The following is a 12,412-nucleotide window of genomic DNA, read 5'->3' as shown; positions in this document are numbered from 1 at the left end:
AAGAACCAGCGGCATCTACATCTGCAGAACGTGAAGAACCAGTGGCATCTACAGAACGTGAAGAACCAGTGGCATCTACATCTACAAAACGTGAAGAACCAGTGGCATCTACATCTGCAGAACGTGAAGAACCAGTGGCATCTACATCTGCATAACATGAAGAACCAGCGGCATCTACAGAACGTGAAGAACCAGTGGCATCTACATCTGCAGAACGTGAAGAACCAGTGGCATCTACATCAGCAGAACGTGAAGAACCAGCGGCATCTACATCTGCAGAACGTGAAGAACCAGTGGCATCTACAGAACGTGAAGAACCAGTGGCATCTACAGAACGTGAAGAACCAGTGGCATCTACATCAGCAGAACGTGAAGAACCAGCGGCATCTACATCTACAGAACGTGAAGAACCAGTGGCATCTACATCAGCAGAACGTGAAGAACCAGCGGCATCTACATCTGCAGAACGTGAAGAACCAGTGGCATCTACATCAGCAGAACGTGAAGAACCAGTGGCATCTACAGAACGTGAAGAACCAGTGGCATCTACATCTACAGAACGTGAAGAACCAGCGGCATCTACATCTGCAGAACGTGAAGAACCAGTGGCATCTACATCTACAGAACGTGAAGAACCAGCGGCATCTACATCTGCAGAACGTGAAGAACCAGTGGCATCTACATCTGCAGAACGTGAAGAACCAGTGGCATCTACAGAACGTGAAGAACCAGTGGCATCTACATCTACAGAACGTGAAGAACCAGCGGCATCTACATCTGCAGAACGTGAAGAACCAGCGGCATCTACATCAGCAGAACGTGAAGAACCAGTGACATCTACATCAGCAGAACCAGCGGCATCTACATCGGCATAGCGTGGTGGTGATGGCGATGACCCCACCTGGTGCTCACAGGCACCACCTGGTAGGTGCGTATGTGGAGGCGGCGCTGGCAGCAGGCGGCGTCTCGCGCCAGCACGCCGCTCATGAGCGCCAGCAGCTGCTGCAGCCGCTGGTCCTGCCGCAGGTCCTCGCCGCCCTTCACCAGGAAGGAGCGCTCCGACTCGTCGCTGCCCAGCACCCACACGCGCTTGGGGCGGCGGATAGACGACATCACCTGCACCTGTACGGCGGGGTGGGTGGGTGGGTGAGTGGGTGGGGGAGTGGGTGGGGGAGTGAGTGAGTGGGTGAGTGAGTGAGTGGGTGAGTGAGTGAGTGGGTGGGGTGAGTGGGTGGGTGAGTGAGTGAGTGGGTGGGTGAGTGAGTGGGTGGGTGAGTGAGTGGGTGGGTGAGTGGGTGGGTGAGTGGGTGGGTGAGTGGGTGGGTGGGTGAGTTAGTGGGTGGGTGGGTGAGTGAGTGGGTGGGTGAGTGAGTGGGTGGGTGAGTGAGTTAGTGGGTGGGTGAGTGAGTTAGTGGGTGGGTGGGTGAGTGAGTGGGTGGGTGAGTGGGTGAGTGGGTGGGTGAGTGAGTGGGTGGGCGAGTGAGTGGGTGGGTGAGTGGGTGGGTGGGTGAGTGTGTGGGTGGGTGGGTGGGTGAGTGTGTGGGTGGGTGATTGGGTGAGTGAGTGGGGGAGTGGGTGAGTGGGGGAGTGGGTGGGTGGGGGAGTGGGTGAGTGGGTGGGGGAGTGGGTGAGTGGGTGAGTGGGTGGGTGAGTGGGTGAGTGGGTGAGTGGGTGAGTGGGTGGGTGGGTGAGTGGGTGAGTGGGTGGGTGGGTGAGTGGGTGGGTGGGTGGGTGAGTGGGTGGGTGGGTGGGTGGGTGGGGGAGTGGGTGGGTGGGTGGGGGAGTGGGTGGGTGGGTGGGGGAGTGGGTGGGTGGGTGGGGGAGTGGGTGGGTGGGTGGGGGAGTGGGTGGGTGGGTGGGGGAGTGGGTGGGTGGGTGGGGGAGTGGGTGGGTGGGGGGGGTGGGGGAGTGGGTGGGTGGGGGAGTGGGTGGGTGGGGGAGTGGGTGGGGGAGTGGGTGGGGGAGTGGGTGAGTGAGTGGGTGGGTGAGTGGGTGAGTGGGTGGGTGAGTGAGTGGGTGGGTGAGTGAGTGAGTGGGTGGGCGAGTGCGTGGGTGAGTGGGTGGGTGAGTGGGTGGGTGGGTGAGTGTGTGGGTGGGTGATTGGGTGAGTGAGTGGGGGAGTGGGTGAGTGGGGGAGTGGGTGAGTGGGTGAGTGGGTGGGTGAGTGGGTGAGTGGGTGAGTGGGTGGGTGGGTGGGTGAGTGGGTGAGTGGGTGAGTGGGTGAGTGGGTGGGTGGGGGAGTGGGGTGGGTGGGGGAGTGGGTGGGTGGGTGGGTGGGTGGGTGGGGGAGTGGGTGGGTGGGTGGGGGAGTGGGTGGGTGGGTGGGTGGGGGAGTGGGTGGGTGGGTGGGGGAGTGGGTGGGTGGGTGGGGGAGTGGGTGGGTGGGTGGGGGAGTGGGTGGGTGGGTGGGGGAGTGGGTGGGTGGGTGGGGGAGTGGGTGGGTGGGTGGGGGAGTGGGTGGGTGGGTGGGTGGGGGAGTGGGGGAGTGGGTGGGGGAGTGGGGGAGTGGGTGGGGGAGTGGGGGAGTGGGTGGGGGAGTGGGGGAGTGGGTGAGTGAGTGGGTGGGTGAGTGGGTGAGTGAGTGAGTGGGTGGGTGAGTGAGTGGGTGGGTGAGTGAGTGAGTGAGTGGGTGGGTGAGTGGGTGGGTGAGTGGTTGGGTGGGTGAGTAAGTGGGTGAGTGAGTGGGTGAGTGGGTGGGTGAGTGAGTGGGTGGATGAGTGGGTGGGTGGGTGAGTAAGTGGGTGGGTGAGTGAGTGAGTGAGTGGGTGAGTGGGTGGGTGAGTGGGTGTGTGGGTGGGTGATTGGGTGAGTGGGTGGGGGGAGTGGGTGGGGGGAGTGGGTGGGTGAGTGGGTGGGTGGGGGAGTGGGTGGGGGAGTGGGTGAGTGGGTGAGTGGGTGGGTGGGTGGGTGAGTGGGTGAGTGGGTGGGTGGGTGGGTGAGTGGGTGGGGTGGGTGGGTGAGTGGGTGGGTGGGTGAGTGGGTGAGTGGGTGGGTGGGTGAGTGGGTGGGTGGGTGAGTGGGTGGGTGGGTGGGTGAGTGGGTGGGTGGGTGGGTGAGTGGGTGGGTGGGTGGGTGGTTGGGTGGGTGAGTGAGTGAGTGAGTGGGTGGGTGAGTGGGTGGGTGAGTGGGTGGGTGAGTAAGTGGGGGGGTGGATGAGTGGGTGGGTGGGTGAGTAAGTGGGTGGGTGGGTGAGTAAGTGGGTGGGTGAGTGAGTGGGTGGTTGGGTGGGTGAGTGAGTGGGTGAGTGAGTGAGTGGGTGAGTGGGTGGGTGGGTGAGTGTGTGGGTGGGTGATTGGGTGAGTGGGTGGGGGAGTGGGGTGGGGGAGTGGGTGAGTGGGTGGGGTGGGTGAGTGGGTGGGTGAGTGTGTGGGTGGTTGATTGGGTGAGTGGGTGGGGGAGTGGGTGGGGGAGTGGGTGAGTGGGTGAGTGGGTGGGTGAGTGTGTGGGTGGGTGATTGGGTGAGTGGGTGGGGGAGTGGGTGGGGGAGTGGGTGAGTGGGTGGGTGAGTGGGTGGGTGGGTGAGTGGGTGGGTGAGTGTGTGGGTGGTTGATTGGGTGAGTGGGTGGGGGAGTGGGTGGGTGGGGGAGTGGGTGGGGGAGTGGGTGAGTGGGGTGGGTGGGTGGGTGGGTGAGTGAGTGGGTGGGTGAGTGGGTGGGGTGGGTGAGTGTGTGGGTGGGTGGGTGGGTGAGTGGGTGGGTGAGTGTGTGGGTGGTTGATTGGGTGAGTGGGTGGGGGAGTGGGTGAGGTGGGGTGGGTGGGTGAGTGAGGTGGGTGGGTGGGTGGGTGGGTGGTGGTGGGTGGGTGGGTGAGTGGGTGGGTGGGTGGGTGGGTGGGTGAGTGGGTGGGTGGGTGAGTGGGTGGGTGGGTGAGTGGGTGGGTGGGGGAGTGGGGGAGTGGGTGAGTGGGTGGGTGAGTGAGTGGGTGAGGTGAGTGGGTAGGTGAGTGAGTGAGTGGGTGGGTGAGTGGGTGGGTGGGTGAGTAAGTGGGTGGGTGAGTGAGTGGGTGAGTGAGTGTGAGTGGGTGAGTGGTGTGTGGTGAGTGAGTGAGTGGGTGTGTGAGCGAGTGGGTGTGTGAACTAGTGGATGAGTGAGTGGGTGGGTGAGTGGGTGAGTGAGTGGGTGGGTGAGTGAGTAAGTGAGTGAGTGAGTGGGTGGGTGAGTGAGTGACTGACTGAGTGGGTGAGTGAGTGGGTGGGTGAGTGAGTGGGTGGGTGAGTGAGTGAGTGAGTGAGTGGGTGACTGACTGACTGAGTGAGTGGGTGGGTGAGTGAGTGAGTGAGTAGGTGACTGACTGAGTGAGTGAGTGGGTGTGTGAGCGAGTGGATGAGTGAGTGGGGTGGGTGAGTGAGTGAGTGGATGAGTGTGTGAGTGGGTGAGTGAGTGAGTGGATGAGTGAGTGAGTGGGTGGGTGAGTGGGTGAGTGAGTGAGTGTGTGAGTGAGTGGGTGGGTGAGTGAGTGAGTGTGTGAGTGAGTGTGTGAGTGGGTGAGTGAGTGAGTGAGTGGATGAGTGAGTGAGTGAGTGGGTGGGTGAGTGGGTGAGTGAGTGAGTGGGTGGGTGGATGACGGTGACGGCGGCGCGTCGTCTCACCCGATCGTCGAACCCGGCGACCATGGCGTGGTACTCCGGCAGCGGCCTCTGCGTCCCCGTGTACTGCCCTGGACGGCGGCGCAGTGATTAGTGCCGGCAACGACGACAGTGGTGGTGGTGATGGTGGTGATGGTGGTGGTGGTGGTGGTGATGGTGGTGGTGGTGATGGTGATGATAGTGGTGGTGGTGATGGTGGTGGTGGTGATGGTGGTGATGGTGGTGGTGATGGTGGTGGTGGTGATGGTGGTGATGGTGGTGATGGTGGTGATGGTGATGGTGGTGATGATAGTGGTGGTGGTGATGGTGGTGATGGTGGTGATGGTGGTGATGGTGGTGATGGTGGTGGTGGTGATGGTGGTGGTGGTGATGGTGGTGATGGTGATGATGGTGGTGGTGGTGATGGTGGTGGTGGTGATGGTGGTGATGGTGGTGGTGGTGGTGGTGATGGTGGTGGTGGTGATGGTGGTGGTGGTGATGGTGGTGGTGGTGATGGTGGTGATGGTGGTGGTGATGATGATGGTGATGGTGGTGGTGGTGATGGTGGTGATGGTGGTGGTGGTGATGATGATGGTGATAATGATGGTGGTGGTGGTGATGATGGGATGATGGTGGTAATGGTGGTGATGATGGTGATGATGGTGATGGTGGTGATGATGGTGATGGTGGTGATGATGGTGATGGTGGTGATGGTGGTGGTGATGGTGGTGATGGTAATGATGGTGGTGATTCACCTCCAACACCTCCACCATTACCACCACCCACCTGCACCACCACCACTATCATCACCTCCACCACCACCACTACCTCCACCACTGTGACACCATTATCACCACTATCACTCCTCCTCCACTATCACCACCACCACCACCACCTGCACCACCACCACCTCTTCCTCCTCCACCACCACCTCCACCTCCACCACAACCTCCACCTCCATCACCACCACCACCTCCACCACCACCTGCACCACCACCACCTCCTCCTCCACTATTACCACCTCCACCACCACCTCCACCACCTCAACCACCCCCAACACCACCTCCACCACCCCCACCACCACCACCACCTCCACCACCTCAACCACCCCCAACACCACCTCCACCACCTCCATCACCACCACCACCTCCACCACCACCTGCACCACCACCTGCACCACCACCACCTCCTCCTCCACTATTACCACCTCCACCACCACCTCCACCACCACCACCTCCATCACCACCACAACCACCACCCCCACCACCACCACCACCTCTACCACAACCACCACCACCACCACCACCTCCACAACCACCTCCACCACCTCCACCACCTCCATCACCTCCATCACCTCCATCACCTCCTCCACATCCTCCACCACCACCACCTCCACCACAACCTCCACCTCCACCACCATCTCCACCACCCCCACCACCACCACCTCCACCACAACCTCCACCACCACCTCCACAACCACCTCTACCACCCCCACCTGCACCACCCCCACCTGCACCACCGTCACCACCACCTTCACCACCACCACCTCCTCCACCTCCTCCTACACTATCACCACCTCCACCACCACCATCTCCACCACCACCACCACCCTCACCTCAACCACCACCTCCCACCACCACCACCTCCTCCACCTCTTTCTACACTATCTCCACCACCACCACTATCTCCACCACCACCACCACCACCCCCCCCACCTCAACCACCACCTCCATCATCTCCTCCACCTCAACTTCCACCACAACCTCCACCACCTCAACCTCCACCACAACCACACCCCTCCCCTCCACCACCACCACCTCCACCCCCACACTCACCACCACCACCACCTCCACCACACTCACCACCACCACCACCACCACAACCCACCTGGAATCTCCAGCTGCTGCTGCAGCTGCTGATCTCCGTCCCCGCGTCTGCGCGTCACCCCGAACTCGGCCAGCCAGCCCGAGTAGTCCTTGAGGGAGCCCGGCTCCCTGCCCTGAGCGCGGCCCACGTCGCGCACCAGCTGAGCGCCGGCGCGCTCAAACTCCCGCGCGCTCAGAGACACGAGGCGGTCGCCAGAGGCGCCAAACACCCTCGTCAGCTGCTCGTTCAGCACCTGCAGAGACGGTGGAGAGAGAGCGGGGAGGGGGAGAGAGATGTGGGGGGGGGGAGGTGGAGAGAGAGAGGGGGGGAGATGGGGGGGAGAGGGGGGGGGGGAGATGGGGGAGAAAGGTGGGGGTGGAGAGATGGTGGAGAGGGGGGGAGAGATGGGGGGGAGAGGGGGGGGAGAGATGGGGGGGAGAGGGGGGGGGGGAGAGAGATGGGGGGGGGGGAGAGAGATGGGGGGGGGGAGAGATGGAGAGATGGAGAGAGATGGGGGGGGGGGGAGAGAGATGGGGGGGGGGAGAGAGATGGGGTGGGGAGAGAGGGGGGGAGAGAGATGGAGGGAGGGAGGGAGGTTGAAGAGGGAGGGTGGGTGGCCATGTGGGGTGGGGTGGCTGGCTGTGTGTGTGTGTGGCTGTGTGTGTGTGTGTCTGTGTGTGTCACTGTGTGTGTGTGTGGCTGTGTGTCTGTGTGTCTCTGTGTGTGTCTCTGTGTGTGTGTGTGTGTCTGTGTGTGTGTCTCTCTGTGTGGTGAGCGGTACCCGTGCCACTCTCCTGCGGAAGGCCCCTGTGCCGGCTGTCTGCACGTCGCACAGCGACCTCCGCAGGCTGCACAAGGCCTCGCGCAGCGCCGCCTCGTCACGGGGGCCGGGAGCCAGCAGCAGACGCACCTCCGCAACCCAGTCCTGCCGCACGGCAACCACGCGCATGGCAACCACGTCCACGGCAACCACGCGCAGGGAAACCACGTCTACGGCAACCACTCGCACGGCAACCACGCGCACAGCAACCACGACCACGGCAACCACTCGCACGGCAACCACGCGCACAGCAACCACGCGCACAGCAACCACGCGCACGGCTAGGGCAGTCCTGATGACCACCGCACGGCAACCGTCCGCACGGCAACGGTCCGCACGGCAACCACGCGCACGGCAACTGGCCGCACGGCAACCACGCGCACGGCAACCACGTCCACATGGCAACAGTCCGCACGGCAACCTGCCGCACGGCAACCGTCCACACCCAACCGGTCGCACGGCAACGGTCCGCACGGCAACCACACGGCAACGGTCCGCACGGCAACCAGCGGCATGCCAACCGGCCCGCACGGCAGCCACACGGTGATGGTGACGACGGTGACCGTGACGACGACTGCGGCTGCACGAACCTTGACCAGCATGTCGGGGTTGGTGAGCTGCTCCAGGGCGCGGATGAAGTTGTCCACCAACCCTCCGTCATCCAGCATCCGCTTGAGCCTGCAGAGAGCAGAGCGCACAGAGGCAGCGTCTACAGGTCTCTAGTGTGTGTGAGTAGTCTGTGTGTGTGAGTAGTCTGTGTGTGTGAGTAGTCTGTGTGTGTGAGTAGTCTGTGTGTGTGAGTAGTCTGTGTGTGTGAGTAGTCTGTGTGTGAGTAGTCTGTGTGTGTGAGTAGTTTGTGTGTGTGAGTAGTCTGTGTGTGTGAGTAGTCTGTGTGTGTGAGTAGTCTGTGTGTGTGAGTAGTCTGTGTGTGAGTAGTCTGTGTGTGTGAGTAGTCTGTGTGTGTGAGTAGTCTGTGTGTGTGAGTAGTCTGTGTGTGTGAGTAGTCTGTGTGTGTGAGTAGTCTGTGTGTGAGTAGTCTGTGTGTGAGTAGTTTGTGTGTGTGAGTAGTCTGTGTGTGTGAGTAGTCTGTGTGTGTGAGTAGTCTGTGTGTGTGAGTAGTCTGTGTGTGAGTAGTCTGTGTGTGTGAGTAGTCTGTGTGTGTGAGTAGTCTGTGTGTGTGAGTAGTCTGTGTGTGTGAGTAGTCTGTGTGTGTGAGTAGTCTGTGTGTGAGTAGTCTGTGTGTGTGAGTAGTCTGTGTGTGTGAGTAGTCTGTGTGTGTGAGTAGTCTGTGTGTGAGTAGTCTGTGTGTGTGAGTAGTCTGTGTGTGTGAGTAGTCTGTGTGTGAGTAGTCTGTGTGTGTGAGTAGTCTGTGTGTGTGAGTAGTCTGTGTGTGAGTAGTCTGTGTGTGAGTAGTTTGTGTGTGTGAGTAGTCTGTGGTGAGTAGTCTGTGTGTGTGAGTAGTCTGTGTGTGAGTAGTCTGTGTGTGTGAGTAGTCTGTGTGTGTGAGTAGTCTGTGTGTGAGTAGTCTGTGTGTGAGTAGTTTGTGTGTGTGAGTAGTCTGTGTGTGAGTAGTCTGTGTGTGTGAGTAGTCTGTGTGTGTGAGTAGTCTGTGTGTGTGAGTAGTCTGTGTGTGTGAGTAGTCTGTGTGTGTGAGTAGTCTGTGTGTGTGAGTAGTCTGTGTGTGTGAGTAGTCTGTGTGTGTGAGTAGTCTGTGTGTGTGAGTAGTCTGTGTGTGTGAGTAGTCTGTGTGAGTAGTTTGTGTGTGTGAGTAGTCTGTGGGTCTCTAGTGTGTGAGTAGTCTGTGGGTCTCTGTGAGTATATAGTAGTGTAGTGTATAGTAGTGGATCGTGCATCGTAGTGTAGTCTACCACCACCTCCACCACCACCACCACCTCCACCGCCACCACCTCCACCACCACCACCACCACCACCACCACCTCCACCACCACCACCACCACCACCACCCTCCCTCACCTCTCCACGAACTCGCGGTTCCTGCGTCCGCTCTCCGTGGCGGGGAAGGCGTATGACTCTGCGCTAATGCGCAGCGCGTAGGGCAGGGCGCGCGGGTAGTGCCGGGCTAGGTTCACGAGGGCGCCCTGCACGCACGAAGCCTCCGGCTTGTCCAGCAGCGCCAGCATGTGGCCCAGCCAGCCCAGCAGGGGCCAGCACGGCATGCGGGGCAGCTAAAGGACAGCAGAGCGGGGCAGGGGCGGGGGCAGGGAGAGGTTGTGGGGGTGCGGGGAGGGTGGGCAGTCAACCTCCCCATCCTCTGATGCCCCCTCTCTGCTCCCCCAACCCTCTCCTCCTCCTCCTCCTCCCCAAATATAGAGCAGCAGCAGAAGGCATCGTCAGGATCGGGATGGAACCCACGACCTCCTGTATATCAGGCGAGGTAGTCGACATCTCCTAGCCACCATGATGATGATGATGATGAGAGACGCAGACTCCAAATCTACAGCAGCAGCAGGCGTCGTCAGGGTCGGGATCGAACCGACGACCTCCCGCGCACCAGGCGAGGTAGTCAACATCTCCTAGCCACCGTGATGATGATGAGAGAGAGAGAGAGACGCAGACTCCACATCTACAGCAGCAGGCGTCGTCAGGGTCGGGATCAAACCCAGGACCTCCTATAGACCTGGCGAGGTAGTCAACATCTCATAGCCACTGTGATGATGATGATGAGAGAGACACACAGACTGTAGACCAGGCGAGGTAGTCAACATCTCATAGCCACCGTGATTGATGATGAGAGAGACAGACACACAGACTGTAGACCAGGCGAGGTAGTCAACATCTCCTAGCCACTGTGATGATGATGATGAGAGAGACACACAGACTGTAGACCAGGCGAGGTAGTCAACATCTCATAGCCACCGTGATTGATGATGAGAGAGACAGACACACAGACTGTAGACCAGGCGAGGTAGTCAACATCTCATAGCCACCGTGATGATGATGAGAGACAGACACACAGACTGTAGACCAGGCGAGGTAGTCAACATCTCATAGCCACCGTGATGATGATGAGAGAGACACACAGACTGTAGACCAGGCGAGGTAGTCAACATCTCATAGCCACCGTGATGATGATGAGAGAGACACACAGACTGTAGACCAGGCGAGGTAGTCAACATCTCATAGCCACCGTGATGATGATGATGAGACAGACACACACAGACTGTAGACCAGGCGAGGTAGTCAACATCTCATAGCCACCGTGATTGATGATGAGAGAGACACACAGACTGTAGACCAGGCGAGGTAGTCAACATCTCATAGCCACCGTGATTGATGATGATGAGAGAGACACACAGACTGTAGACCAGGCGAGGTAGTCAACATCTCATAGCCACCGTGATTGATGATGATGAGAGAGACACACAGACTGTAGACCAGGCGAGGTAGTCAACATCTCCTAGCCACCGTGATTGATGATGATGAGAGAGACACACAGACTGTAGACCAGGCGAGGTAGTCAACATCTCATAGCCACCGTGATGATGATGATGAGAGACACACAGACTGTAGACCAGGCGAGGTAGTCAACATCTCATAGCCACCGTGATGATGATGATGAGAGAGACACACAGACTGTAGACCAGGCGAGGTAGTCAACATCTCATAGCCACCGTGATGATGATGATGAGAGAGACACAGACTGTAGACCAGGCGAGGTAGTCAACATCTCCTAGCCACCGTGATGATGATGAGACAGACACACAGACTGTAGACCAGGCGAGGTAGTCAACATCTCCTAGCCACCGTGATGATGATGAGAGAGACACACAGACTGTAGACCAGGCGAGGTAGTCAACATCTCCTAGCCACCGTGATGATGATGAGAGAGACACACAGACTGTAGACCAGGCGAGGTAGTCAACATCTCATAGCCACCGTTATGATGATGATGATGAGACAGACACACACAGACTGTAGACCAGGCGAGGTAGTCAACATCTCCTAGCCACTGTGATGATGATGATGAGAGAGACACACAGACTGTAGACCAGGCGAGGTAGTCAACATCTCATAGCCACCGTGATTGATGATGAGAGAGACAGACACACAGACTGTAGACCAGGCGAGGTAGTCAACATCTCATAGCCACCGTGATGATGATGAGAGAGACACACAGACTGTAGACCAGGCGAGGTAATCAACATCTCCTAGGCACCGTGATTGATGATGAGAGACAGACACACAGACTGTAGACCAGGCGAGGTAGTCAACATCTCCTAGCCACTGTGATGATGATGATGAGAGACACACAGACTGTAGACCAGGCGAGGTAGTCAACATCTCCTAGGCACTGTGATGATGATGAGAGACAGACACACAGACTGTAGACCAGGCGAGGTAGTCAACATCTCATAGCCACCGTGATGATGATGAGAGACAGACACACAGACTGTAGACCAGGCGAGGTAGTCAACATCTCCTAGCCACTGTGATGATGATGATGAGAGACACACAGACTGTAGACCAGGCGAGGTAGTCAACATCTCCTAGCCACCGTGATGATGATGAGAGAGACACACAGACTGTAGACCAGGCGAGGTAGTCAACATCTCATAGCCACCGTGATTGATGATGAGAGAGACAGACACACAGACTGTAGACCAGGCGAGGTAGTCAACATCTCACAGCCACCTCCACCCCTCCGCTCCCCCAGCCACCACGGGGTGGCGATGTCGCTCGCTCACCTGCTCCTCAACGAGTGCTCGGAGGTCGGTCCCGTGGCCCTCCCACGGCAGCGGTGACGACGCGGTGGACGAGGTGGTGGACGAGGTGGAGGTGGACGAGGAGGTGGTGGAGGTGGAGGAGGTCGTCTCGACGAGCTGCAGGAGGCGAGGGAAGTGAAGCCGCGCCTCGTGGGAGCCCAGACGGAGGGCTCGCAGGACGCCCCACGCCGCACCCATCGCCCACGCCGTGCCGGCCGTGCCGGCCGTGCCGGCCGTGCCGGCCGTGCCGGCCGTGCCAGCCGTGCCAGCCGTGCCAGCGGTGCTGCCGGTGCCGCCGGCTGCTCGCCGGTGAAGCGTGACGGAGGGAGGTTAGGGAGGAGAAGGAAGGGAGGACAGGGGACGTTAAGAAAATTAAATGTGAAAAAATCGCGACGACGATTTAAATACGAACGGCCGATAGGGTCTCGGCGACACGGC

At 59.5% G+C, this 12,412-nt stretch overlaps 1 protein-coding gene across 2 annotated transcripts in view; it reads right to left on the bottom strand.

The window, feature by feature from the left end:
• Positions 1-805: 805 nt before the first annotated feature.
• Positions 806-12,412, bottom strand: part of LOC144952793 (DNA-dependent protein kinase catalytic subunit-like) — a 12,420-nt gene continuing 813 nt past the window's right edge. Inside the window, exons 2-9 of one of the 2 annotated variants that reach the window (XM_078883262.1) lie at positions 12,251-12,273; positions 11,957-12,214; positions 9,225-9,436; positions 7,841-7,928; positions 7,212-7,355; positions 6,452-6,683; positions 4,589-4,656; positions 806-1,122 (exon numbers count right to left, since the gene is read on the bottom strand). In XM_078883262.1, coding sequence (XP_078739388.1) covers positions 862-1,122; positions 4,589-4,656; positions 6,452-6,683; positions 7,212-7,355; positions 7,841-7,928; positions 9,225-9,436; positions 11,957-12,214; positions 12,251-12,273 — 1,286 coding nt within the window. In that variant the 3' untranslated portion in view covers positions 806-861. Of the gene's footprint in view, positions 1,123-4,588; positions 4,657-6,451; positions 6,684-7,211; positions 7,356-7,840; positions 7,929-9,224; positions 9,437-11,956; positions 12,274-12,412 lie in introns of both variants that reach the window. The other variant, XM_078883261.1, reaches the window with a different exon arrangement.

This window comes from Lampetra fluviatilis, chromosome 70 (genome assembly GCF_964198595.1).
Source record: "Lampetra fluviatilis chromosome 70, kcLamFluv1.1, whole genome shotgun sequence".
Lineage (NCBI taxonomy): Eukaryota > Metazoa > Chordata > Hyperoartia > Petromyzontiformes > Petromyzontidae > Lampetra > Lampetra fluviatilis.
This window is presented reverse-complemented; position numbering and strand designations above follow the sequence as displayed.